At 40.8% G+C, this 27,456-nt stretch overlaps 1 protein-coding gene across 4 annotated transcripts in view; it reads left to right on the top strand.

The window, feature by feature from the left end:
* The window catches only part of Per3 (period circadian regulator 3), a 58,668-nt gene that overhangs the window by 14,675 nt on the left and 16,537 nt on the right, over positions 1-27,456 (top strand). For all 4 annotated transcript variants that reach the window (XR_013091860.2, XM_076861371.2, XM_076861370.2 and 1 more), the window contains exons 8-15: positions 576-682; positions 906-1,062; positions 6,799-6,904; positions 7,769-7,897; positions 8,294-8,423; positions 26,197-26,329; positions 26,757-26,881; positions 27,114-27,287. Coding sequence is in view for 3 of the 4 variants with exons in the window: in XM_076861371.2 (XP_076717486.2) it covers positions 576-682; positions 906-1,062; positions 6,799-6,904; positions 7,769-7,897; positions 8,294-8,423; positions 26,197-26,329; positions 26,757-26,881; positions 27,114-27,287 (1,061 nt within the window). In the remaining variant the exon portion in view is untranslated. The remainder of the gene's footprint in view (positions 1-575; positions 683-905; positions 1,063-6,798; positions 6,905-7,768; positions 7,898-8,293; positions 8,424-26,196; positions 26,330-26,756; positions 26,882-27,113; positions 27,288-27,456) is intronic.

Raw genomic sequence — 27,456 nt, 5'->3', positions numbered from 1 at the left:
ACAACACTGTATAATTTTTGTAACCTGCTTTATTCATTTAAAATTATCAGCATCTATGTTATGATTTTTTTTTTTTTTTTTTTTTTTTTTTTTATGGCAACATAATGGGCATCGACTCTTTCTGAAGAACTTTGCTGGAAACAGATGCCTGGTCTTACCAGGTCTGTCTTCTGGCTCATTCTGTGTGTGTTTGTGATGCAGTTTCTCTGTTGACACCAACATTTACTGGATCATAAGACCATTTCCCCTCAGTGCAGCCACTTACGTTGTTGCTTTTATAAATCGTTTCATGAACATATTTTGCATAAGTTTTTTTCCTATTTAGAACTTAGTAAAGAAGTGTTTTCAGGGACATTGTTGGTGGCTTTGTTGTTGTTGGGTTTTGCTTCTCAGAACTGGGGATGAAACCCAAGGCCTCTCATGCGGGGCAAGCACTCTACCACTGAGCTGCACCCCAGTTGAGAAGCATTTTTTTAAAGAGCTGCACCCCCAGCTGAGAAGCGTTTTTAAAAGTGTGTGAAGTGTAAGTTACTCGATGAGTGTAACCTGCTGCCTTTGTTGTGTCCTCGGTCCAGAGCAGTGCCTTTGCTGGGCTACCTCCCTCAGGATCTGACCGGAACCTCTGTGCTAGCATGCCTGCACCCTGAAGACCGGCCTCTGATGGTCACCATGCACCAGAAAGGTAGGACCTGCTCCTCCGCAGGGGGAGTTTTAACCACTCATTCGTCCAACTTTTCACTTCGTTTCTTTGGCCAGTAGCCTTTAACTAGATTGGCAACAGGTTGAGACCCTAAAACAATTGTTCTCTATTTCAACACTTGAAAAAATTGACAGATGAACAACTTGAAAAGAGCACTTGTGATCAGTGTCTCTAAAGTCATTTTTTGTCTTCTCATTTCACGTAGTCTTGAAGTATGCAGGCCACCCTCCCTTTGAACACTCACCCATTAGATTCTGTACTCAAAATGGAGATTACATCATACTGGATTCCAGCTGGTCCAGTTTTGTGAACCCCTGGAGCCGGAAGGTTTCCTTCATCATTGGTCGGCATAAAGTTCGGACGTAAGTCAATCAGCTTTAATATTTTCTAAACATCTTTTTTACTAAATAATATTCTTTAGCCCACTGACTGCCCCTTGAAGCAGTTGGCACCTGAAGTAAATAATGTCAGACTTAAGAGTGTCTTAAATGTCCATCGTTAAGTTAACTCTGGAATATTTGCTTGATGTATTATTATTGGTCAATAAAAATTTTTACAGAAATTACCTAACATGATACCTAAAATATTTGACATGTTAGATGTAAAATGCAGCATACAAAGTTATACACCTGTCCTTCTAATTGTGTTTCCAACATACAAACTGAAATATGGAAAAGAAGATCAGAGGAAATAAAAAATTAATATGGGTTAGGTATAAGTAGAGGAACTAAGGATTTTTTTCCCTCTATTTGCTCCTTCTATATTTTAAAGATCTCCATAGCATGTACAACTTCTTATGTCAGCCTTCTGTTTTCAAACTTTACCTAGTAGTATCTGTTTTTTTGTTTCTGTTTTTAATTTTTTATTCTGATTTGTTATATATAACAGAATGTATTACAATTCACATCACACATAGAGCACAATTTTTCATATCTCTCGTTGTATACAAAGTATATTCACACCATTCGTGTCTTCATACATGTACTCAAGGTAGTGATGTCCATCCGAGTCCACCGTCTTTGGTATCTGTTTTATTAAATCTTGATTTTTACAAAATTGGGTTCTTCACTCTTTCATTTCCTGCCAGCATGACTGACTCCTGTTCCTTGTCCATGCAATGACAACATGTGAATGGACCTGGAGCAACCTGGCTGCCTTTGTCCCTTGAATTTTTTAGTTGACCTGTAGGGTTTTTTGACCTGGCCATGTTTCTTTTTGATAGCTGGAGGTTTTGGGTGGTGGTGGTCGTGGGTGGTGTTTGCTTTTTTAAGGATAGAAAGCATATTTACCTCTGCTTGACATGCTGAAATCAAGAGGTTATGTTTTGTACTTTGGTATACAACTTTGTGTACGTAAGCGTAGAACTAGAATAGCTGGGTGCACGCCTATAATCCCAGTGGCTTGGGAGGTTGAGGCAGGAGTATTTTAAATTCAACACCAGACTCAGTAACTTAGCGAGGCCCTAGGTAACTTAGCAAGATCCTGTCTCAAAATAAAAAAATAAAAAGGGCTGGTTAAGCGCCCCTGGGCTCAATCCCTGGTACCAAAAAAACCAACCAGACCTAAACAAAACAAAAACCTGAGTACAGTAGATCTACCAATAAAACGTATTTTATCAGATTTTTTTATATGGCAGTGGAGATGGTTCGTATTCCCTTCATGATGATAAATATCTCGAGGTTTCCCTTACTGCTTTGTACTCTAGGGTTTGGCCTCTGCAGAGCAGGATTAGAACCTCAATGGGAGGAATGGCTTCCTTGCTACTCTGAGACTGATTTGTGTTTAAAAACTAATTGAAAAGTTTAAATAGAAAATAGAACTACCAAGTGAGTACTGTTTGTGCCAGTGAGAGGGAGACTTTTCTTCTCTCAGTAGGAAACCTATTGGGAAATGAAAATAAAATCAGATAACTGCTCAGGGCAAATGTGGGGGAAACCCAGAGCAAATAAAATTTTTTTCCTAAAACATCCATCCAGGGGTTGTTGATGGGTCTGTGTCCCCTGCCCCCAGGCAGTGCCTGAGAGAAATCCTAGATTTTTTAGGTCATCCTTTGAATTTTTTGATAGAATATGTGTGGAATTACCTGATATATAATAAATCCTCAGACTGTTGTCAGCATTTTTAAAAAGTACACCACTGTTTACATCTCAAGACCCAAGATTATATGATGAAAAGAATGTAGAGTCTACAGGTATTAATTTTTCATAAAATAGAGTTGTTCATCATATTTATAAAATTATTTTCAATGCAGTATTCTTTCAAGTATTTAGGGCTTGCCTGCCCTGGTGAGGCACTATGCTAGACCCTGAGAGTGAGAAGGTAAACAAAATGTTCTCTCGCCTTCATGGAACCCACATGTGTGTAAGGGGAGAGACAGTAAATAAAAATGGTGTTGTCAGTCCAGGCGCAGTGGCATGCACACTCTGATACCAGCTGATCAGGAGGCTGAGGCAGGAGGATCACAAGTCAAAGCCAGCCTGGGAAACTTGGTGAGACCCTGTGTCAGGAAAAAAAATAAACAAAGGCTCTGCCATACAAGTAGAATTTAAGGAAGTGTGACCATTGAAATGGGCAGGGGGCTGTGTTTAACAGGAGACCCACCCACATCTCTCTGGGCCCTTCCTGGAAGCTCTGTGGGCAGGGAGCTTAGGTCCTGAGACCTCTTATTTTACAGAAAAAACTCATATTCAGCACAACTATCCTAGAGATTGTAACCAAAAGCTGGGTCCTTGTCCCCGTGCCAATTCAATAACTAGGACATGATTTTAGGAAAAAGAAGTTTTATTGCTTTGCTAGCAAAGGAGGAACACAGGGGACTCCTGTCCCAGAGGCCATGGTTCTCTCCATCAGGAGGAGCACAGGGTTTTAAAGGAACTCCTCAAGGGTTGCATTCCAGGTGTGCTCTGGTAGGGGTCCCAGGTGCCCACCCTGAAGGCATGTTAGGATTCACTTGTTAATTTGGAGATAGATATTCACTTCCTAGATCCTCCACTGGCTTCTCCTTCCTGTAATGGATGTATTCCAGGACAGTTAACTAGAGGAAGAAAACACTGTCTCCCTAATCTTGTTTAAAAAAAAAAAAAAAAAAAGTTCTTTAAAAAAAATTAAGCTTTAGGGGCTGGGATTGTGGCTCAGCGGTAGAGTGCTCGCCTAGCATGGGCGGGACCCGGGTTCGATCCTCAGCACCACATAAAAATAAAGGCATTGTGTTGTGTCCATCTACACCTAAAAAAAAAAATAAAAAATAAAAAAAAGCCTCAGAGCATATATTCAGATTATATTAAGAATATAATCATATATTCAGATTTTCAAGCTCATAGTGCACAGAAAGATGTAACGTGTTTTGAGTCATATAAACTTTTTTTTTTCCAGATAACTAATCATTTATATTAATTCTTGCAAAAGGTGAAGTGGCCACTGTTGCAAGGTCACTTAGAGAAGAAGCAGAAAGTGGAAAGTGAGGCCTGGTCTGCTTTTTTCCTGCTCACTCCCCTACATACATCCACCTGGTACTGCTCAGCCACTTGGCCACCACCTGCAAGTTAATCAGCTGAATTAAAAATAGTCTTGTAGAAATTTTCACAACTAAGAATATTTAAATCTCAGAGTATAAAGTAGTCTATATTCTGTTTCCATTTCAGAAATTCACCCAAAAACCAAAATCTAAATACATGTGAAAGATTTTCAAGCTCATAGTGCACAGAAAAATGGAACATGTTTTGAGCCAGATGAACTTTTTTTCCAGATCACTAATCATTCATATTAATTAATTCATTCTTGTAACACATGTTTTGTGGGTGTCTGCTGTGTACCAGAACTGTTCTTGGTAGAAGGTACAGGAGTGAAGAAAGACAAAACCCGGCCCCATGGAGCTTACATGGCAGTGGGAACAGACAGGGAACAGATTGGAGAGCAGTTAGTTAGGTGAGGTGCAGCCTGTTGGGTTGTGAAGCAGGGCACAGCCTGCCCTGTGCAGTGCACTGTGCTGTGCTGAGAGATGTTGATGGGTCGCTGTTTACTATCTAGGTGTTACTGGACACAGAGATGACTAGGGCTGTGCATGATGAGTGAATGATCCCCAAATGTAAATTTATTGCTGACTACTCTTATGACACTGCCGATATCCTATGATTGATAATGATAGAGTTGTTCATCATATTTACAAAATGCAGTATTTTTCAATGCAGTATTCTTTCAAGTATTTAGGGCTTGCCTGCCCTGGTGAGGCACTATGCTAGACCCTGAGAGTGAGAAGGTAAACAAAATGCCGATATCCTATGATTGTCTGATAATAATTTCTGCCTTTGTGAGAGTGTTTTGAGTTTTAGGTAACTAAACTTCATGTGCAAGTGGTAAGAAATAGCAGACTGGTGTCCTAGGAAAACAAACACTGGCTCTGAGGTCAGACATGGATTCAGACCCTGGCTTTGCTGCTTCTTGGTTACGTAAATTGGGCATGTTCCCTGGACACTCAATTCCTCCCACTGTATGTGTGTGCATGCATGGGATGCTGGGAGCAGACCCAGGCCTCACACACACACTGGGCAAGCTGAAGCTGTCTGCCTCTGATCTACAGCCCCTGACTCTCATCTCACTTTTAAAAGTCAGGATACCTCCTGCTTCATGGGATGCAGTGAATTGGTGTATTTAATTGGGTAGACCTCATTAGACCTTGCTTTGCTGAGGTCCCAGGAGGTAGAGCCATACGGTGGCAAAGGCATGGACCTTGGGGCTTAGACTCCAATCCCCCTCACCCATCCTTGCTTGCCCCTTATCAACTAGGTCACCTGGGAAGGTTGTAATTCCAGTGAATAATATTTACACTCGGAATAGTGCCTGGTACATCATAATAGTTTTGAGATGTTGGTTCTTCTTATTGTGTATTATAAAAACTAGTACAATTCTTGTCACAAAGCAGATCCTAAATGTGTTCATTTCTCCTCCTTTTTGTTATCTTTGTTGACATGTCTGTTGTTCACTATACTCAGCTAGTAGATTTTAAATCTGTAGAATTTGAGTATACACGGGCCTGAAAGTAATTTGGTGACAGCCACACCTTCACCATGACTGTGAGTTAGACTCCTGCTAATAGATAGGCTAAGTGAATAGGGGCATCAAACATTATTTTTTGTTTGGCAAACTTGGGTGTTAAAACTCCTATAGGAGCTTGCTGAGTTAATGTCAAATTTGAAGCCAGTCATTATTGAAGATGTTTTAGAAGCTAAGGAGGCTACTTGTCCAGAGTGGCAAATAAATTATTGCTTTGAACTCCATAGCCTTGGACAGCTTGACTGCATCTGGGAGTCTTTCCATGAGAAGGCATAGAAAGACACACCCATTTGCAGCTGTTAATGGGGCCAGTTCCATGCCTGGCATGTAATTTATGGGTTCAGTAGCTTTTTTAGATGCCTGCCAGCCGTACACCTGCTAGCCTGTACACCTGCCAGCCTGTACACCTGCTAGCCTGTACGTCTAATGCACTAGACACCAGTGAGCCTGAACAGCCTAGAGGCGCCAGCTACCTGCAGGAGGAAGACTCACTGTGTAAGTGATAAGGCCCCTACTATGCCAGTTTCCCTCTTAAAGAACCCTTCCTAAGAATGCATTCTTTTCCCCTATAAAATAAAGGTTGGTGGGCTTTCTCCCTTTGTTAGGCTCAGACCCATCAGGTCTTTTCCACCTGTCAAGCCCCTGCTTTCATATATTTCTTGTCTCTTTTGTCTTTATTTCTTAATATCATGTTTTCAGCCTTTTATTTCCAGCCAGCCCACACCTCCGTACGGCTACTGATTTCCCCTCCCCATGCAGGATGCAGTGGGAGCTACTTGTCACTGATTTTATTTAAACATATGGCTGTGATTACAGAAAGATTGGTGCCTCAGAGAAACTTAAGAAGCCTGTCAGTGCCTCATTTGTTTCTTGTATTTACTATCCCTCTATGAAGAGAATTTTAGTTTCATATTTCCTATATTTGGAGTCAAGAGTTGCTTTATAAAAGCACAAACTTATTGTTGAGTAAAATTGTTAAAAATCACTCTGGACTTCATTGTAAATGGATTTAAAATTGCTTGATTCAACCTTTACTTGGCATTTTATAGGAGTCCACTAAATGAGGATGTTTTTGCTACAAGAATAAAAAAGACGAACAGTAATGAAAAAGACATAACAGAATTACAAGAACAAATTCATAAACTTCTGTTGCAGGTAAAGTGAAAGATATTAAAAACCAAACACAAAATCACATAATTGGGTTTCATGTTAGCATTCAATATTAATAAAATCACTTCCTGAACTGTAAGCAAAGAGAAATTTTTACCTATACATAAATTTTTCTTTAGATTAAATTATGCTATTTTTTTTGCTCCGTATTCCATGTGAAATATAGGGAATCCTTTTGGAAAAACGCATTGTAAAACAACCTACCGAGTCATAGCAGTTGAGCAACAACCTTTCTACACACCAGCTTGTTCAACCTCTCGGTTTTGGCGTATTTTTTTTTTTTTTTTAAATAATCCCAACTTTAAAGGTGAAGGAAAGGGACAGTAAGTTTCAGTATCTCTAGTTATTAGAAGGTAAAAGTAGGAGAAATTGCCTGTTGAAAAGAAATACCAAAGATGGTTTCTACTACTAAATAAAACTGAGTGTCACATAGAATAACCCAGTGGTTTTCAAAATGTCTTTGATAAAATCTCTAGGATTTGTGAAGTGTCTGTGAAGTTCTCCAAAAAGTGGTATATATTTAGTTTGTTCTGTTTATACTAAACTCAGCATAAATAAATAGAATTTATTTTCATGTTTTAAAAATTAATTAATGCATTTAAAACAATTGCTGTTCCAGAAATATCCACTTAGACTGGGAATCAAAACTTTGCCCTTGACAGTAAATGACAAAGGAGTGTCTTTCTTATCAGCATCCAGGTTAAAAACATCAGCCCCAAAATATCTAATTTAGGATGGGGGATTTCTGAAGTAAATTTTCTGATGATTTTAGAGAAACTCTCAGGTGCTTAATGCTACCATTTGCCATTTATATAGCCAGAGACTAAAATTAGGCCTCTTCTCTCTCAGCCTATTCACGTGAGTACTTCCAGTGGCTATGGGAGCCTGGGAAGCAGTGGTTCGCAGGAGCACCAGGTCAGCGTGGACTCTTCCAGCGAGTCGAGCGGGCATTGCATGGAGGAAGTGCAGAAGAAGCCGGTGCGTGCAGATATGTTCCTGTGCAGGCGCTGGGTGGTCTGTCAGTACTGGGCCTGCACTTGATGACATCTTCGCCCTCAATTGATAAGAGACATTTCAATCCATTTTGATTTGAAAACCTGTAAAAAAAAAAAAAAAACAAAAACAAAAAAACCACCAACTTTGGAAGGTGATATTTGGATTAATTGTATGCTTTCTAAAAATTAGCATGCTGTGAACTGATGCATTTAAAGTCACATTGGCACCATGTACCATGGCCCATGGGCAGCTGAGTTCAAGCCATGGCTTTTCTTGTTGTGTCTTCAGAGAACCAGAAGTGAACAGTGTTTTGTTTATGTATATTTTCATGTACATATTTATAAAATTTGAAACCTGTCTTATCATTCTTTTCCTAAGATGACCTTGAAGCAGGTCTACGCCAGTGTGAACAAAATTAAGAATCTGGGTCAGCAGCTCTACATTGACTCAATGGCCAGGTCGTCAGTCAAGCCAGTGATGGGGACATGCCCAGAGCCCTCTGGTGGTGGTGAGTCAGAGTTCCTGGGGCCTCCCCCAGGGACTGAGCTCTCCTGCAGAGTGTTGCACGGGAGCCTGGAGCATGAAGCCCTGAGCCATGTGGCTGCTTTTCAGCTTTCTTAATTTGCCCAAATGACATTAGTAATATTAACAGCAATAATGGTGGCAACAGATACTATTCTGAAAGCTAAATGGTATTAGAATGTGGCTCTGATGTATTTTTATTGAAGAATTAACTTTTATGATAATACTTGCAAATTCAAGATTTTCCTATTTCCCTATAAACCAAGAGTTGATTTTTGAATGAAAAACGTTGTTTTTTTTTCCTTAATACATGCTTACTTTTCTCAAGCATGAGGTAAGGACTACTCCAAAAGAATTGATCAACTGTATTAGTGGCATTATTTTGAAAAGTTAACCTAGTTACATTATATAGCAGAGGAAAGTACTCTGATGTAGAAATCATGTCAGATTGACTTTTTAACTTAGCTAACTTTCCCTTCATTTTTTTCCCTGAATGTTAAATGTAATTTTGGCAGTCATGATGGATTTTAGTCACCTCAGTGATATAAATGGTCTCTATCATTGTCAGCTGTAGGCATTTTACATGGTGGGGGTGACACTTAATCTTCCTAAAGCCAGTAACGACAGTCAGTCCAATAGCTGTTTCTCAGGACCTGACAGCATGTATGCCATAAAAAATCGCAGTGCTCTTCCTCATGTGAAGTCACGGTAGCCTGCCTTAGTTGTTTTGTGCTACTGTGTCAGGATCTGAGACTGTGTTGTAGGTCAGGAAGGCCAGGAGCAAGGCGTGCCAAGCTCGGAGTCTAGTGAGAGCCCTGTCTCTGCTGTCAAGATGGATCCTTGAAGCCGCGTGCAGTGGCACACACCTGTAATCCCAGTGGCTCAGGAGGCTGAGACAGGAGGATCACAAGTTCAAAGCCAGCCTCAGCAACTTAGTGAGGTGCTGAGCAACTCAGTGAGACTCTGTATCTAAATAAAATACAAAATAGGGCTGGGGATGAGAGTCGGTGGTCGAGTGCCCTGGGTTCAATCCCAGGTACCAAGAAAAAAAGAAAACAGATGGGTTCTGGAGTGCCGAGTCCTTCAGAGGGAGGAGCACAGGGACTAAGCTGGGTCCCTCCAGCAGATCTCACAGCATTGCCCAGGTGGCCTCAAACTCCCAGGCTCAATGATTGTCCTGCCTGAGCCTCCCAAGTTCTGGGACTCTGGGAGCACAGCACACCGCCTCTGGCCCCTGTGTAGTCATGATGACAGTCCTAGAGCCCTCGTGATTTAATTGCATCAAAGCCCTACATCTGAGAGTACCACATTGGGGTTTGAATGCCAACCTACAAATCCTGAAGGGTCACTTGCCTTCAGACCGTGAAGAGCTCACAGGGTTCTCCCCAGACCTAACAAGGCCTGCCTGTCAGTTTCCCTTCTCACCTTGGCGGGAAGCATAAGATATGAATACCAACTTTTTTTTTTTTTTTTTTGTCTTTCGAAAGCCACCAGATTCCCTTTCACACTCCTACTTAAGAGAAACCAGGATATAAACTTAAGAAGAAGAAAAAAGAATTTATCTTAAGTTTCATTCTTGCTATAGATCATTTCATGTGTCTTGGCAGAAAATACGTTGGGGAGGTCTTAAAGTTAACATTTCTAAACGTTTTCTTCATTGTCTGGTCCAGTCTGTCCTGCTCCCTGCTGCCTTGACCTAGGATCTATTATTAGTGTCACAGTTTTGTATCCTGACTTCTGTATTTCATCTCATTTCCAAGCAGCTTCCTGTCTCACCTCCCGCACTGTCCAGTTTCTTATCACTGTTTTGGTCTCGGGACCCCATCAGAACTATCAAACACTGTAGACAGGCAGATCACAGCTTTTCATCATTTACATGTTGTCACATAAGTGACAGGCAGTCTCTCTGCTCACCTGCCACTTTGGAAACAAATGTTCCTGCTCTTAGACATTTCACTGACAGCACATGCAGATGTGACTGTGGGGGAGGGCGACCTGTCTCCATTTGGTGTAGCTTTGGAGAACAAATGCCTTTTGAGGATCCTGGCTTTTATTAACATTCTAAGATCTACTGGTTTAAAGAGCTGTAAAAACCTTTCATGGGGCTGGTGTTGTGGCTCAGTGGTAGAGTACTTGCCTAGCACGTGTGAGGCCCTGAGTTCGATCCTCGGCACCACATACAAATAAAGATGTTGTGTCTGCAGAAAACTAAAAAATAAATATTAAAAAAAAGTTCTCTCTCTCTCTCTTTAAAAAACAAAAACAAAAACAAAAAAAAAAAACCTTTCATGCTATTTATTTGAGAGATATCAGGATGTGATTCAAGAATGTTGCAATTGAAATGTTAGAACTTGAATAGAGGACTACACCAACAAGAAAGAAGGTGTGCAGTGACCCTGGTACATGTTCTCTATAGTGTGCCAGAACCAAAAAGAACTCAAGTTTTGAGTTTATACTTTTATGTTTCTTACAAGGGCAAATAATGCTTTAAAATAGAATGAGAAATGAGATTTTAAAAGTCCACATGGGGGAGGGGGGCAACTTTGTCAGCCATGCACACAGATGTCAACTGCCAGAGGCCTGATTGGTTCTGCGTGTCTGACTTGGAACAGTGCCTGAGTGAGAGCAGGGGGCCCATAGGTGAAGCTGCCTAGGAGGGGCTTCCAGGCTCTGCTCAGGGTTGTGGGAGCAGATCAGCACTCCAGACTCACTATGGAAGACGGACAGCAAGTTTATGACCTTCCTTGACCCCATCAGAGGGCTGGTGTGCCAAGGTTACAGGACAGTCAGCATACCTAAAATCTAAGGCGAGACTTGTGCTTTCAGGGAGGAGTGAGGTGCAGGTGCTAGATTGGGTGCACTGGCTTCCAGCAGCTTGCTGGAGGTGGACCTTCCTGAGGCATGAGCAAAGGGAAGACCAAAAGCTGGAAGTGGAACAGATGTAGAAAAAACAAAGCAAAGCAAAAACCTTGCCAACCAGCTGCCCCTGGAAGCATAAAGTGTAGTTAGCATGATCTGAATATGGATTTATATCCATAAAACCATAACGTCAACAAACACAAATCTAGTCTAAAATTTAATAGGGTTAATTCAGAGACAGGACTTTCAGAAGGAAAGGCCCAGTCTATACTGTCCTATACAGGTACTCAGTGTTCAGCAAAAACAGATGAAGCTGTGGAAAAGCAAAAATAAAAAAATCCTCCCAAGAGATAAAGCAGTCACCAGAACAAGGCTCAGCCTGTGGCTCTGAAGTGCACCTGACAGGTCATAAAATAATCCCAGCACTAACCCAAGGCTGGAGGCCACAGGGGCCAGTGTGCAAGCCCAGCATCAGGGTGGGGTGGACATCAGGACCACCTGAGACACTGCACGTTTTCCTACTGGCTTGTTCCCGCAATTTAAAGAATATCAAGTAAAGTGACTGAGTTAAAAGGGAATGAAGTTAAGTTTTGCATACCGTGGGGAAGAGTGCCAGAGATGAAGAAGGCCTTTCACCCACACCTCAGGGGAAGAATCAATAAACTCCAAGACAGCCGACTTCAGAAGTTACTTAAACTGACACAGAAGCAGAAAACAGCATCATAAGGATCTGGGAACAATGTCTGCCGCAGTCTGGCTGGGCACAATTCAGGAGCCACTTGTCAAAAGAAACTAACTTTATTTTTAGAACCACACAAGATAAACAAAACAGCTCCTCAGGGAAAAACCCTCAGAGCCCAACTGCCACCACCGGCTTCCCACAAGCCACACACCCCAACAACCTCTTCCTCCCACAATCCTCCTGCTCTTGAGGCCGACTGGCTGGGTCGCATGGGCGGAGCCAAAAAAGTCCCCCAATGAGCAGCTCCGTGGTCTGAAAGGGCAGGGAAACAGCCCAATGAGCATCACCGCAGAGGAGCCAATCAGCTAGATGTTGCTGGGGCCGCTGTGAGCCAGTCATCAGCTGGCAGTCTGAAAGTTTGCTGGGGCCCCTTCAGCTCATCAGCTGGCAGTCTGGGCCCTTCAGCTGTGGCTCTCAACATCTCCCCCTCTCTGTTTAAACAACAAGCATGTGGCTTAGGGACCGTGCCTGCCTTAGGTTGTCCAATAGTACATATGGTCCATACCCGTTATCGGATGAGCTGACCTCAAGGCGTCAGCCTCCTGTCTTAGGTTGGTACCATAGTAATTGGATCTTACCCGTCATTGACTACCAGTCCAGTATACAGCCACACCTGTATAGAGGTCTTCGTACCAGCAGGGGAGTGAGGTTCTTTGCCTCACCTCTGTTGGCCCCCAAATTTTAGCTGAACAATCATGACAAACAGAAGGGAGGAAGATACACCAAGCCAGCTGACGGCTCCTTTTGGAAAAATTGTACCACCGATGACATCATCAGCATAAATACCCCAACACTACCAGAAGTTGCTGCACCAACAGATAGTTCACAATGCATACAAGTGAGTTCACAATGCATATAAGTGATACATAGTCCAGGCAAGTTCTGCAAGCAGTTCAGTGATGGCTATTGCAGAAGCTGTAGATTGGTTTTATCTTTGTCTTCATGTACTGGGATGAAGATAGGAATTCTGGCAATAATGGCTAAAGAAAAATTATATAACATTATATAACATTCCAGAAGGCACTAAAAGAAAACAATTTTCTTAACAATTTACATTGTCTTCACCAGCACTGGGATGAATAGGAATTTTGGCAATAATGGCTAAAGAAAAAATTATGTAACGTTCCAGAAGGCATTAAAAGAAAACAATTTTCTTAACAATTTACATTATCTTTAAGAGAATTATTAAATATAATGAAAAGGAAAGGTGAAAGTAAACAAACAGATCTGTTAACCTCCTTTTTTGTTCACATTTTAAAACAATCTTCAACAGCTGTTTACCCAATTTAAATTAAACCATTTAAATCACGTGAATAAAAAAAAATTATTTGGATCCATTTTTTCATGAGCGCTCATCATATATGACATATGGACATACATACATTCAAACACAAAACACAAGTGTGCACACATAATACATATGACACATAACATAATAGTAAAGGCCTTATAACTTTTTACAGGTGAAATCTCCATTGCAATGTTTAAAAACTCTATAGTCAAAAAATAGAACTGATCAGCAAAACATTAACCTAGGTCTGTATGAGCTCAAAAAAAAAAAAAAATATGGGAAAGGGCAATAATAAAATAGATATTGAAAAAAGCATTCTGGTTCTGTCGCAGATGTAAGAATAACCAAACTGGAGTTCTGGATATCACATCTTCTTTTTGGTCTGTAGAAATCGCTTTAGTTAATCTGTCTGGAATCCAAATCAGCTGCTGTTCTCCCTGTGGAAACACATAAACAGACCCCCGATTCCAGGCAATCACTGGGTCAGGACCTTAGTTAATCTCTCTGGAATCCAAATCGGCTGCTGTTCTCCCTGTGGAAACGCACAAACAGACCCCCGACTCCAGACAATTACTGGGTCAGGACCTTTCCATTGTCCTGTTAGAATATCCTTCCAAAGTACCTTGGGCTTATATACATTTTTTGGACACATATGCCTTTCCGCAGCACTAAGCCCTGATGAATCCAAATTTAAAAAGTTTAGAGTAAAAAGGGTTATTTTAAGTTTATCTTTGGGGAATATATACCCCTTCCCAATTCCTTCTTTTTGCTTTAATAAGTACATTTTAATAGTTTGATGAGCTCTTTCAACTATGCCTTGTCCCTGTGGATTGTATGGGATTCCTGTTATATGAGTAATGCCAAATGATGAGCAAAATTGTTTAAAAGAGGTTGAAGTATAGCCAGGACCATTATCTGTTTTTAACTGTTTTGGAACGCCCACAGTGGCAAAATTTTGTAAGCAATGAGCTATAACATCTTTAGTTTTTTCTCCGGCATGAAGGGAGCCCATCAAAAATCCAGAAGAAGTATCAACTGTAACATGCAAATATTTTAATTTTCCAAATTCTGGCAAGTGTGTGACGTCCATCTGCCAAATATGGTTAGGTATCAATCCTTTAGGATTGACTCCAAGATTAACTTGTGGTAAAAAGGTCACACAATTTTGACATTGTTTTATTATTTGTCTAGCTTGTTCCTTAGTTATTTTAAAACGCTTTTGTAAAGTATTAGCATTGACATGGAACTTTTTATGAAAATTTATAGCTTCTTCTAGTGTAGAGAAAATATGTATGTCATGTGTAGTTTTATCTGCTAAATCATTGCCCAAACTAAGGGCTCCAGGCAATCCTGTATGTGCCCTGATATGTCCTATAAAGAATGGATCTTTTCTGTCCCAGATTAGACTTTGTATAGTGGAAAGCAAAAAGAAAATAGTAGAGGAAGGGGAAATCCTACCAGCATCTTCAAGGGATACTATAGCATTAACTATATACTGACTATCGGAAAATAAATTAAATACAGAATTTTTAAACATCACAAAAGCCTGTAATACTGCCTTAAGCTCTACCTTTTGAGCTGATTGTTTGGGTACTAAAAATGTAAAAGTTTGATCAGGTGTAACTATTGCTGCTGTACCATTATTTGATCCATCAGTGAATATATTTGGAGCATTCCCGATAGGTGTTTTTCTTGTCATTTTTGGAAAAATTACAGGATGCGATGACCAAAAAGACAATAAAGGATTAGATGGTAAGTGGTTATCAAATGAAACATTAGATTTGCACATGATTATTGCCCAAGTATTTAACTCATTAGCTAACTCATCAATTTGATTCATAGTATATGGAGTAATAATTTTATTGGGAGAAATTCCAAACACTCCCTTTGCTGCTTTTATTCCTTTGAGTATTAATTGTCCTACAGCCTCAGGATACCTAGTAAGAATAGTGTTAGGAGAATAAGATAAATGTATCCATAATAATGGGCCTTCTTGCCAAAATACTCCTGTAGGAATATTTTTTGTTGGTAGTACAATAAATAATAAAGGCAAACTTATATCAATTCTATCCAAATGCATATTTTCCATATATGTTTCAATGATTTTTAATGCCTTTCTTGCTTCAGGCGTTAACATTCGGGGTGAATTTGGATCTGATGGACCTTTTAGGATATCAAATAAAGGTCCCAACTCTCCTGTTGGTATACCTAGATAAGGCCTTATCCAATTTATGTCTCCTAATAACTTTTGAAAGTCATTAAGTGATTTGAGTTGATCTACTCGTATTTGAATTTTTGGTGGACGGACCATGGTTGAGGATAATAGAACTCCTAAATAATTAATTGGAAAATTTAATTGTACTTTATCTATTGCTATCTCTAGATTATAATTTTTTAATAAGTTTGTAAGTGTGGCATAACAGTCTAGCAATGTGTTTTTAGCTTTGTGTGCTAATAATACATCATCCATATAGTGAAATATTTGTAGTTCAGGATTTTGATTTCTAAGTGGCTGGATTGCTTTGTTAACATAAATTTGACACATAGTTGCGCTGTTAGCCATCCCTTGAGGGAGTACTTTCCATTCATATCTCTGATCAGGACCTTCATGATTCAGTGCAGGGATAGTAAATGCAAAATGTGGACTATCCTCAGGATGAATTGGAATTGAAAAAAAACAATCTTTAATATCTATAACTAAAACATACCAAGTTTTTGGCAAAGCAGACAATTGAGGAATCCCCGATTGAGCAGGTCCCATAATAACCATCTCATTTTTAATGGCTCTTAAATCTTGCAATAATCTCCATTTACCAGATTTCTTTTTGATGACAAAAATGGGAGTATTATGGGGAGATACAGAAGGTTGTATATGTCCTTCTGCTAATTGTTGTTTGACCAGATCATGGGCTGCTAGTATCTTTTCTTTAGTCAGGGGCCACTGAGGAACCCATACTGGTCTTTCTGATTTCCAAGTAATTTTTATTGTCTCAGTGGCCCTTTCTGAAAATCCAACCCATGTCTGTCTGTTCCTTGATCTATTTGTATTGGTGCTGCTATACCTTGTTCTTGTTTTCCTAATCTTTTTCCTTTCCTAAAACCTTGTCTAGTCATAATAGTGGGTGCATTTTGGTTGATGTTATTTGTTAATGTCAAACCTAATTGATCTAGGACATCTCGTCCCCATAAATTTATAGGAAGATGATCCAATACATATGGCTGTATAGTTCCTTCACATCCTTCAGGATCCTTCCAATCTAATACCATTGCACTTCTATGGGGATTAGTCGCCACTCCTAGGCCTCGAAGCGTTTGAGTGGCTTGTTGTAATGGCCAATGTTTTGGCCATTCTTGACGAGAGATGATGCTAAGGTCTGCACCTGTATCCAGTAGCCCATTAAATTCATGTCCTTGAATATTTAGTTTTAGCATGGGGCGAGAATCTAAATTTAAAGACAGCATAGCCCAATCTACACCTGTGGAGCCTAATCCCTTGGAACCTCTTTCTATAGCACGACTGGAAAATTTATCATGTAGGCTTGGTATTATTAGTAACTGTGCTATTCTATCTCCTGGTGAAATTACTGATATACCATTTGGAGAACTGGCTATAATTTTTATTTCACCTTCATAATCGGGATCAATTACCCCAGAACTTATGATAAGTCCTTTTAGAGTAGAAGAGCTGCATCCCAATAATAAGCCTACTGTTCCTTTGGGAAGAGGTCCTTTCACCCCTGTGGGAATGATTTGAACTCCCATCTCCGGAGTTAGTACTGATCTGGCGGAGGCGCAGATGTCCAACCCTGCGCTCCCTCTGGTTTGTCTGATGAGGGATCTGATGGACAATGTGTCCTGGGCACTACCCTGATGGGGTTGCTGGGTTCCTCCAGTGCTCCGTATATTTGTGGTTTTGGGCCCCCCTGTCCATTTTTTGGCAATGGAGCCCAATGCCTTTCTCCACGATATCGTGGATAAACACTTGGTCCTTGTTCGTTTTTTGATAATGGAGTACCCTCTATGGTGGTTTGAGAATGGCATTCATTAGCCCAATGTCTCCCTCTACGGCATCGTGGGCAAATACCCGGTATTCTACTCCTTTGATACCTAGTTTTGTTAAACCCTCCTCCTATGGGGCAATTCCTTTTAAAATGTCCTGTTTGTTCACAATTGTAGCATGTTCTTGGCCTGGAATCTAAAGCCTGTTTTACTGCAGCTGCCACAATTTGCCCTTGTTCATTAATGTCTCTGGCATCTAAAGCCTGTTTTACTGCAGCTGCCACAATTTTCCCTTGTTCATTAATGTCTCTGGCATCTAAAGCCTGTTTTACTGCAGCTGCCATGACTTGCTCTTGTTCATTAATGTCTCTACATAATTTAATATATGTGTTTAAATCTTCATGTTTCCATGGTCTAATGATATCTCTGCACCAACGATTCGCTTGGTCATAAGCCAGTTGTTTTATTAATGGCATTGCTTGTTCTGTATTCCCAAAAACTCTGGTAGCTGTTTGAATAAGCCTATCTACAAATTCAGCATAAGATTCATTAGTTCCTTGTATTATCTTAAGGAACTGTAAACCTCCATGTCCTTGTAAAGTCTTCCATGCTTTAACTGCATCTACAGCAATTTGTAAATATACACCAGGATCATATGCAATTTGTTGCTGCTGATCCTCATAAGATCCCTTTCCTAACAACATATCTAGATTTCTCTGAGGATAACCAGCTGCTGCATTTCGCCTAGCCGTCTCCTTGCAAAATTCCTCATTGGCAACCTTCCATAACAAGTATTGTCCTCCATTTAGCACAGCTTTACACATATTAGCCCAATCTGCTGGCGTCATGTTCAAGTTGGTAATGGATTCGACCAAGCTTATAGTGAAGGGTGCTTGAGGACCATAGGTTGTTACAGCCTCTTTTAGCTGCTTCACTGTTTTGAAATTCAAAGTATGGTAAATTCGCTGCCCTCCTACCTCAAATACAGGGCATGTTAATACTTGAGATCCTGTCTCAGGATCTGAACTCTCCACTGCGGGGGTTGGGGGCCTCTCAGCATATGGAAGTGGCCTTGTCAGTTGGACACTTACGTCCTCTGGTGATAGAAAGGTGTTAGTAGCAGTCTCCTGTAGAGGTGGCGCTGTTGGTTGGACACTTACGCCCTCTGGTGATAGAAAGGTGTTAGTAGCAGTCTCCTGTTGTAACTTTTCCCCTGATGGCTTTTTCTGCTCTAAACTTTCTTTCTCTGTCTGATTAGCTCGAAAGACCTTCTCTTTTACTTGAATCTTTTCCTCTTTCTGACTAACTTGAGAGACCTCCTCTTTTACTTGAATCAGTATGTCTTCTCCTTCCTCTACCTTTGTCTGAATTGAAGGCTTTGGACTAAGAAAACCAGATACCAATGCCCACAATGCCAATGTGCCAGCTGGCAGAGTTCCTGGGCTGTTCTTTTCTATTCTTTTTAAATCTTCACCATGATGGTTCCATTGTGATATATTTAACAACTCCTCCTTAAAAAGCCATGGGCTACATTTTTGCATTGTATCAACGTATGCCCTGACTGTTCTTGATTTTACTGAGATGCCTTCTTCCTCTAACAATTTACTTAACACTCTTTCAGTTTGTTTTTTACTAGTTTCTGATCCCGTATTTCTACTATAATACAACCCAACAAGATGACGCCAAACAAAACCGAGACAGAATGAAATAAAAATGGAACAACAAAAATTCATTATAGCCTTTCTATCCTCCTGATATGTGCATCCGTCCTTTCTCCCTATCTGTTCCTCAGACGTAAATAGTTTTTCCTCAGAAGTGAGCGGTTTTTCTTCCGTCTCACTCATCTCCAGGAACAGGCAACTTAAAACAAAAATGAAGCAAAACAAAAGAGGAATCTTAAAATGGCTCCCCATCCTCTCACCTGCCCTCAGGGGCGAGCGGTTTACTTACCCTCAGTCGCTCCCCGTGCGAGCCACCAAATGCCACAGTCTGGCTGGGCACAATTCAGGAGCCACTTGTCAAAAGAAACTAACTTTATTTTTAGAACCACACAAGATAAACAAAACAGCTCCTCAGGAAAAAACCCTCAGAGCCCAACTGCCACCACCGGCTTCCCACAAGCCACACACCCCAACAACCTCTTCCTCCCACAATCCTCCTGCTCTTGAGGCCGATTGGCTGGGTCGCATGGGCGGAGCCAAAAAAGTCCCCCAATGAGCAGCTCCGTGGTCTGAAAGGGCAGGGAAACAGCCCAGTGAGCATCACCGCAGAGGAGCCAATCAGCTAGATGTTGCTGGGGCTGCTGTGAGCCAATCATCAGCTGGCAGTCTGAAAGTTTGCTGGGGCCCCTTCAGCTCATCAGCTGGCAGTCTGGGCCCTTCGGCTGTGGCTCTCAACAAATGTCAAACTAACATATGTTCAGTTGGAATTTCAGAAGAAAAAATGGTCAAGAATTTTCCATGGATACAAAATATACTAAGTAAGATAAGATTTTTAAAAAAAAATTAACCTGGGCATTTTCTAGTGAGACTGCTAAGAATAAAACTAAAGAGTATGCATTGAAAACAGCCAGAATAAAAAGAATGAAAATCACATATAGACCCAAAGATAAGAATCACAGTAGACATTTCCTCCAGAAACCAAGCACACTAAAAAGACAATAGAGTGACATCTTCAAAGGAAAAAGCTGCCCACACAGAATTCTATATGGAGTGAAAAATCTCTTCCAGCTATGAAAACAACATAATGATCTTCTCAAACAATAATCGTAGGAATTTATATACTAGCAGACTCATTCTGTAGGAAATGCTAAAGGAATTTCTTTTTTTTAAAAGAGAATTTTATTATTTATTTATTTTTTAGTTTTTGGCGGACACAACATCTTTGTATGTGGTGTTGAGGATCAAACCCGGGCCGCAAGCATGCCAGGCAAGCGCGCTACCATATGAGCCACATCCCAGCCCTAAAGGAATTTCTTAAGGTAGAAGGAATAGGATACAAGACCCCCACCCCAAAACATACAAGCAACAAACTTGGGTCTACACCAAGAAATGAAGGGCACTGAAAACAGAATAAAAGAAGACAAACTTTATTTTTAATTGCACTAAAAGATAACTGACTAAAGCAAAAATCATTCTGCACTTACAGCATATATAAAAGTGACATATATGACAGTAATACCACAAAGATGGGGAGGGTTAGGACTACACTGTTGCAGGATTTGTATACCTGAAATAGTATTGTTTGAAGATAGATATTGAGTATTTAAGGATTGATATATTAGAAACTTTGTGATAACAATTTAAAATATTTTTAAGCAAGTATTAATAACAATTCAGGGGCTGGGGTTGTGGCTCAGTGATAGAGTGCTTGCCTAGCACATGCGAGGCCCTAAGTTCAATCCTCAGCACCACATAAAAATAAGTAAAATAAAGATATTGTGTCCAACTACAACTAAAAAATAAATATGAAAAAAATAAGTTGATAGAAGAGATAAAATGAAATTTAAGAAACAACCCAAAATGAGGGGCTAGGGTGGTGGCTCAGCGGTAGAGTGCTCCCCTCGCACGTGCGAAACCCTGGGTTCCATCCTCAGCACCACATACAAAAATAAACAAGTGAAATAAAGTTGTTGTGTCCAACTACAACTAAAAAATAAAAAAAGAAACAACCTAAAATGAGACAAAAAAAGAGGAAAGAAACAAAACCCAGAAGAATCCATAGAAAACATGAGCAAGATGGTACACTTTAATCCAACAACATCAGTAGTCACATTAAATATGATCTCAGAATACCAGTTAAAAGTCCAATCAAGTAAAAGGATCTTGTTGCATGTTACCTGTTAGAACACACTTGAAAGCTGGGTGCAGTGATTTGTGCCTGTAATCTCGGAACTCTGGAGGCTGAGGCAGTAGGATCACAAGTCTGAGTCCAGGCTGGGCAACTTACTGAGACCTTGTCTCAAAATAGAAAAGCCTGGGAATGTGGCTCAGAGGTAGAGCACCCCTAAGAAAGAACCCATGTTGAAAATAAGAATATAAGGTAAAAACAAAAGGTTAGAAAAGACGTCATGCTAATGTAAAAAGAGAAAAAAAAACAGTTTGGAAAGCTACATTAATATCATACAAAGTAAACGTGGGGGGGGGGATTTTTTTCCAGGGTTACAGAAAGAGATTGCATAATGATAAAGGGTTTATTGCCCAAGAATGCAGAACAGTCCATATGCACATGTTTACACACCTAACGAGAGAACTGCAAGACACATGAAGCAAAACCAGTGATAGCTGGGGCCTTAAACACCCTGCTTTGTGATAGAGGAAGATGACAGAAAACAGGCGAAGACGGAAAGGATCTCAGAGACACCTCAGGACTGAACTAATTCACTGTGCAGCAGCAACATAAATCATTTATGTTTCTCAAGGATATGTGGAACATTCATCAAGATAAACAATATTTTAGGTCCTAATAAAAACTTAACAATTTTTAAAAAAACAGAAATTGGGCTGGGGTTGTGGCTCAGCGGTAGAGCGCTCACCTAGCACGTGCAAGGCCCTGGGTTCAATCCTCAGCACCACATAAAAATAAATGAAATAAAGGTATTGTGTCCAACTACAACTTTAAAAAAATTAAAAAAAAAAACCAGAAATAATCCTAAGTATGTTCTCTGACCATCATGGATTAAACTAGAAATCAGTAATGAAGGTACCTAGAAAATCCCCCCAAATTTAGAAATTAAGTAATAGACTTCTCACTGACCCAAAGACAACACAAAATGTGTGGGATCTACCTAAACCAATGCTTAATGGATATTTACAGCATTAAATGTTTATATGGAGAAAAGAAGAATGATCTCAACTCAGTAACCAACCTTCTCCTTAAGAAATGAGAAAAAGAACAAATTAAATCCAAAATAAGAAAGAATGAAAGAAATAAAGACGATCTAGATATCAGTAGAATTAGAAACAAAGAGAAAAAAAATGAATGAAAGTAGTAAATTTTAGCTTAAAGAATGAAAGAAGGGAAGTCCATACACATTGGGTTTTATCAGAATTGAGAACTCATTTTTTGAAAGATACTGATAAGAAAATGAAGAGATAAAATATTTTCAAATTATATATACAATATAGGACTAGTATCTGGAATACATAAATAACTCTTAAAACTCAACAACAATAAAAAGATGAACAAGAATTTAAAAATAGTAAAGAGCTAGGCGAGATGGTCCATGCCTGTAAATCTAGTGGCTTAGGAGGCTGAGGCAGGAGAACTGCAAGTTCAAAGCCAGCCTCAGCAACTTAGTGAGGCCTAAAGTAACTTAGTAAAACCCTGTCTCAAAATAAAAAATAAAACGGGCAGGGGATGTCTCAGTGGTTAAGTGCCCATTGGTTCAATTCCCAGTACCCCCACCATCACCAAAAAAAAAATAGTCAAGAGATCTGAACACTTTTCCAGAACACATAGACAGCAAATTGCATATGAAGAATTCACAACCTCATTAGTCATTAGACAAAAAGAAAAGGAAACCATGTGAGCTCCTACCACAAACCTATTAGAATGGATCAATTAAAATGAGAAAATCTGACAGTGTTAAGTGTTGGCAAGGATGCAAAATAATCAGAACACATATGACTGGGTAAAATGCAAAATTGTACAGCCACTTGGAAGAAGTTTGACCCTTTTCTATGAAATTAAGCATGTTCTTACCATATAACCTGGCAATTCCATTTTAATTCTTAACCCAAATGAAGTAACAAGTTCACACAAAAACCTGTACAGGGATATTTACTACACTGGACACAATCCACTTGTCATTCAACAAATGAATGAATGACTAGTACATCCACATGATGGAATGTTACTCTGCAGTGAAGAGGAGTGGACCTGATGTAGGCAGAAGTATAGATGAATCCTGACTACATTTTGCTGAGTAAAAGAAGGCAGAGCCAAAAGGTTATATATTGTACAGTTCTTTTCTGGAATGTTCTAGTTATTATGCATAGGGAATATATTCCAAAACTCCCGGTGGATGTCGCAAACCACTGATTAGTACTGACCCCATGTAGTATACACTATGTTTTCCCCATATGTGCATACTTATAAGTTTAATTTATAAATTGGGCAGAGTAAGAGATTAACAACAATAATAAAATATGTATAATATGTTAGAATAAAAATTATATGAATGTCTTTTCTTGTGATGATGTGCGATGATAGTGTCTAAGTGAGCAGATGAAGTGAGGTGAATGACGTAGGCATTGTGACATAGTGTCAGTCTACTACTGACCTTCCCAGTAGAACTCAGAAAGAGGATCATCTGCTTCTGGTGTCCTGGATCACTGAGCCCTGACCATGTCAAATGGGTAGCATATTCATTGTGAATACACCAGACAAAGTTGTAAATCACATCCCATGTGGAATGGAGCATCACAATCCTCAGAATAGTGCACAATTCACTGCTTGAGAATCATTTATTTCTGGAACTTTCTCAGTTCCTGGAAACTGCAGTTGACTTTGGGAACTGAGATCACAGAAATTGAGACTGCAGATGAGGGCAGATACGTACTAAGGTTGGGTGGGGAAGGATTTGGCTCCAGAGGGGCAGCTAGGAGAGTTCTAAATGATAGGAGTATTCTGTTGGTTACTGTGGCAACTGAGGCACGGCTCCCTATCAGTTGGTGAAGACCCATTGAGGCCCCACCCCAGAATGTAGGGAGAACCTAAGGTGGTAGGCCAGCTGTGACAAACGAATCGGTGTTTCAATTGAATGGTGTAAGCATGCAGAAGGAGATAGGGACGAAAGGAGCTGGATAGCTTTTGAAAACAACATTTTCAGTGGATACTCTAGAGCTAATCACAAAATGCTAACATGCACCAACACTGGACTCCAGATGGTTTATTTCTTTCTCATTAGAGCAATTCTTTTTTGGAGGGAGAGGTACTGGGGATTGAACTCACTCACCACTGAGCCACATCCTCATCCCTATTTTTTTTTTTTTTTTTACTTTGAGAAAGGGCCTCACTAAGTGCTTTAGGGCCTCACTAAGTTGCTGAGGTTGGCTTTGGACTTGAAATCCTCTTGCCTCAGTATCCTGAGCTGCTAGGATTATAGGTGTGTGCCACTGTGCCTGGCTACCAGTGCAATTCTGAAGCTGATTTATATGTAAACTGGGGTTGAACAAATTGGTGAATGTGATACAAATAAGGATAACGATACTCCTCACTATCATAGAAGTTTCAGATAATTGGAAAAGGAGTGCTAGAATGAACTCTGTGATCATGTTGGCTTAGAGATACAGACATTAGGAGGAACTCGGGCATTTTTGTCTAATGGATGGATGGACATACATATAGATGGACAGACAAGGGTCGGTATACAAACATACTTACCAGTTCTGATTGTCGAGGATCCACAAGCAAGGACACATGTGGCCAGATCTTGGTTTCAAATGTTTTTCTAACAAAAAGAACCAAGGCCAGAAAGTAATGTTCAAAATAAAATAGAGGGATGTGTCAGAAGGTCACAGAAGACATCCAGTGGCCCAAACTGTAATAATTGGAGCAAAAAATACATAATGATAGTGTTGGATTCTAATCCAGCAAACAAAATAAAGCCAAGAGTCTAAAGTGATCAACCACTGGATGAATAAATGAAGACTAAGGAACTGTCACAGAATGCAGTAGATGGAGAGGTGACCATGACATTAAGTGTGAAGACCTGAACAGAAAAATTAAACTTATCAGTGTAAACTGGTAAAAATGCAGTTGAACTCTATGACAGTTGACCACTGTTTCGTTGTGCCTTCTGTGTTTTGGTCATTTGATGATGGTGTACCTAGGGTGGGACAGTTAGTGGATGCTGGGTCAGAGGTATGTGGGAACTCTGTACTGGTTTTGCAGCTCTTAAGTCTAAAATTTCAAAGTTAAAAAGAAGAAGTTACACAGGTGGTCATTTTTCCAGAATGGCACTGAAGACAGGGAAGCTCTCCAGGCCAGTGAACATGGCCTTTGCTAGTGGCAGCAGCATCGACATGGCCTCCCTGGAGACAGTCTGACACAGGCTGTCCGCTCCTCTGGAACCCACTCCTGTTCTTGGTTCCCATGACCCCCTGCTGGACAGGGGTCTCCTCTTTCTGGCTGTTTCTCAGTCACCTTTCTGGCTCATTCCCCTCTACAGCAAGTTGAAGTTCCTAGAGCTCAGGTCTGGGGCCTCTTCTTTTCTCTCTACACCTGCGCTATGCCACATGGTAGCCACCAGCCAAATTGGATAAATACAATGAAAATTTGGTTTCCATCAGTTGCTTTAGCCATATTTCAGGTAGCAGTTTGGTGGGTCCCATATTGGGCACACGGACAAGAGTCTGCTCGTCATTGCAGAGGCTCTGTTGGACATGGGTCCACAGGCATCGCTGTGTACTTCATACTGCAGCCGATGAGAAACGCAGTGATCAGCCGACCCCTCAGCCCTTCCACGACCAGCAGCCGTGCCTGTGTGCAGTGGCCTGCCCTCGAAGGGCAGCGTCTGACCCGCGGCATGGTGTTGTCAGCTTGGCATCGCGCAGCTCCCATCAGCCTTTCACCTCCCAGTTCATTGATGATTCTTGTCTGAAACATGTTTCACTCCTCATTTTTAAAAATACCAATATTATCATTCTGTTGTAATGTGCTATGCACCTTATTGTATTCTCATTGTTATGTATCGTGAATATCTTTTTGTCAGGGCGTTAAGATCTGAGCTCATTTTAATAGCTGCCTAGTATTATAGGTGCATAATAATGTATGTCATAAAAGTACTATGATTTAATTTTGCTGATTTTCTTAACTGCATGCTCAGTATTTTATCTGCACATACATTCTTTCATTCTCTTCCAGATGAACAGAAGGCCTCTTCTTCCTCCCTGACACTGAAAAATAAATTCATGTGCACTGAGTTTTGTGAGGATTTGAGGAAAGACCAGCACAGCTCATCATATCAACAGATGAACTGTATTGACAGTGTCATCAGGTGGGAGACACACGCTCTAATGGCACGTTGGCTTTTTCCAAATACATACGTTGTCCCTGCGGAACCCTTGTTAGATTTCTGACAGCTGTCCTGTCTTGATTTCATATTAGAAATTAGTAGATATTTATGGGTGCCTACTGCATGCAGTCCACAGTACACTGAATTAGATGATGTCCCTCCCTGAAGGAGCATGGGGCAGCTGGAAGACGAGACCTGAGCTTCTCAGAGTTGGGTGGGTTAGGATGTGGAGTCAGTCCAAGGCCATGATAGATGAGCAGTCCCAACCCAGCGGTCCAGGCCAGGGCACGTGGGGAGACTCCAAAGAGGAAAGAACAAAGTATCCCAAACAAGTGGCACAGGAGAAGCAGAGGTGGGAAGGCTCAGCAAGGGGACAGGCAGAAGCTGTGGCCTGCTCCTGTTGTTGCAGGTACCTAAAGAGCTACCAAATCCCAGCTCTGAAAAGAAAGTGTGTGTCCTCCACAAATACCATGGCTTCGTCATCAGAAGAGGAGAAGCGGAGCCATCAGGCAGACGACATCCAAGCAATGCAAGGTGACAGGGCTTTCGTGTCTGCACTGAGGGAGCCGTCCCAAGCTGCCTGTCGCGTCTCTGCCTTCTTGCCTTTCGCTCTTTCACTGTAATCACGAGACCCTAGTTTCAGGTCTCTTCTTTATGGCCAGGAGGCTTTAATTTGTCAGTTACCAACTTTGTAAGCTGTTTGTCTTTAGCATAAGCTTCCCACTGGGAGTCTTCTGTTCACTGTTGGTTTCTTGTGTCTCACCAGCTGTCGCACAGACCTCTGCCATGCCTCAGCTGAAAGTGCCCACAAATGGACGGCCCACCGAGGCTGAAGCAGACCCGGCCGGAACCCTGTCCACTGCCACACTGAGCCTGGGGTCAGGCACCAGCCAGTGCAGCTACAGCAGCACCATCGTCCATGTCCCACCCCCAGAGCCAGGTGCCACCTTTACCTTCACTGAGTCATTGATACTATTTGCTTAATTCTAACTTTAGAATTAGGAATAGTTGCCCTTCTTTAGTTTAGTCAAGGTAGTTTGAAGTGTCACCATATTGTTTTGGTGACACATCTCAGGCTGTGTTTCCCAGCTGGTACTGATGGTCACCGG

This window comes from Callospermophilus lateralis, chromosome 7 (genome assembly GCF_048772815.1).
Source record: "Callospermophilus lateralis isolate mCalLat2 chromosome 7, mCalLat2.hap1, whole genome shotgun sequence".
Taxonomy (NCBI): Eukaryota; Metazoa; Chordata; class Mammalia; order Rodentia; family Sciuridae; genus Callospermophilus; species Callospermophilus lateralis.
The sequence above is the reverse complement of the archived record's forward strand: the minus strand, read 5'-3'. Positions and strand labels throughout refer to the sequence as shown.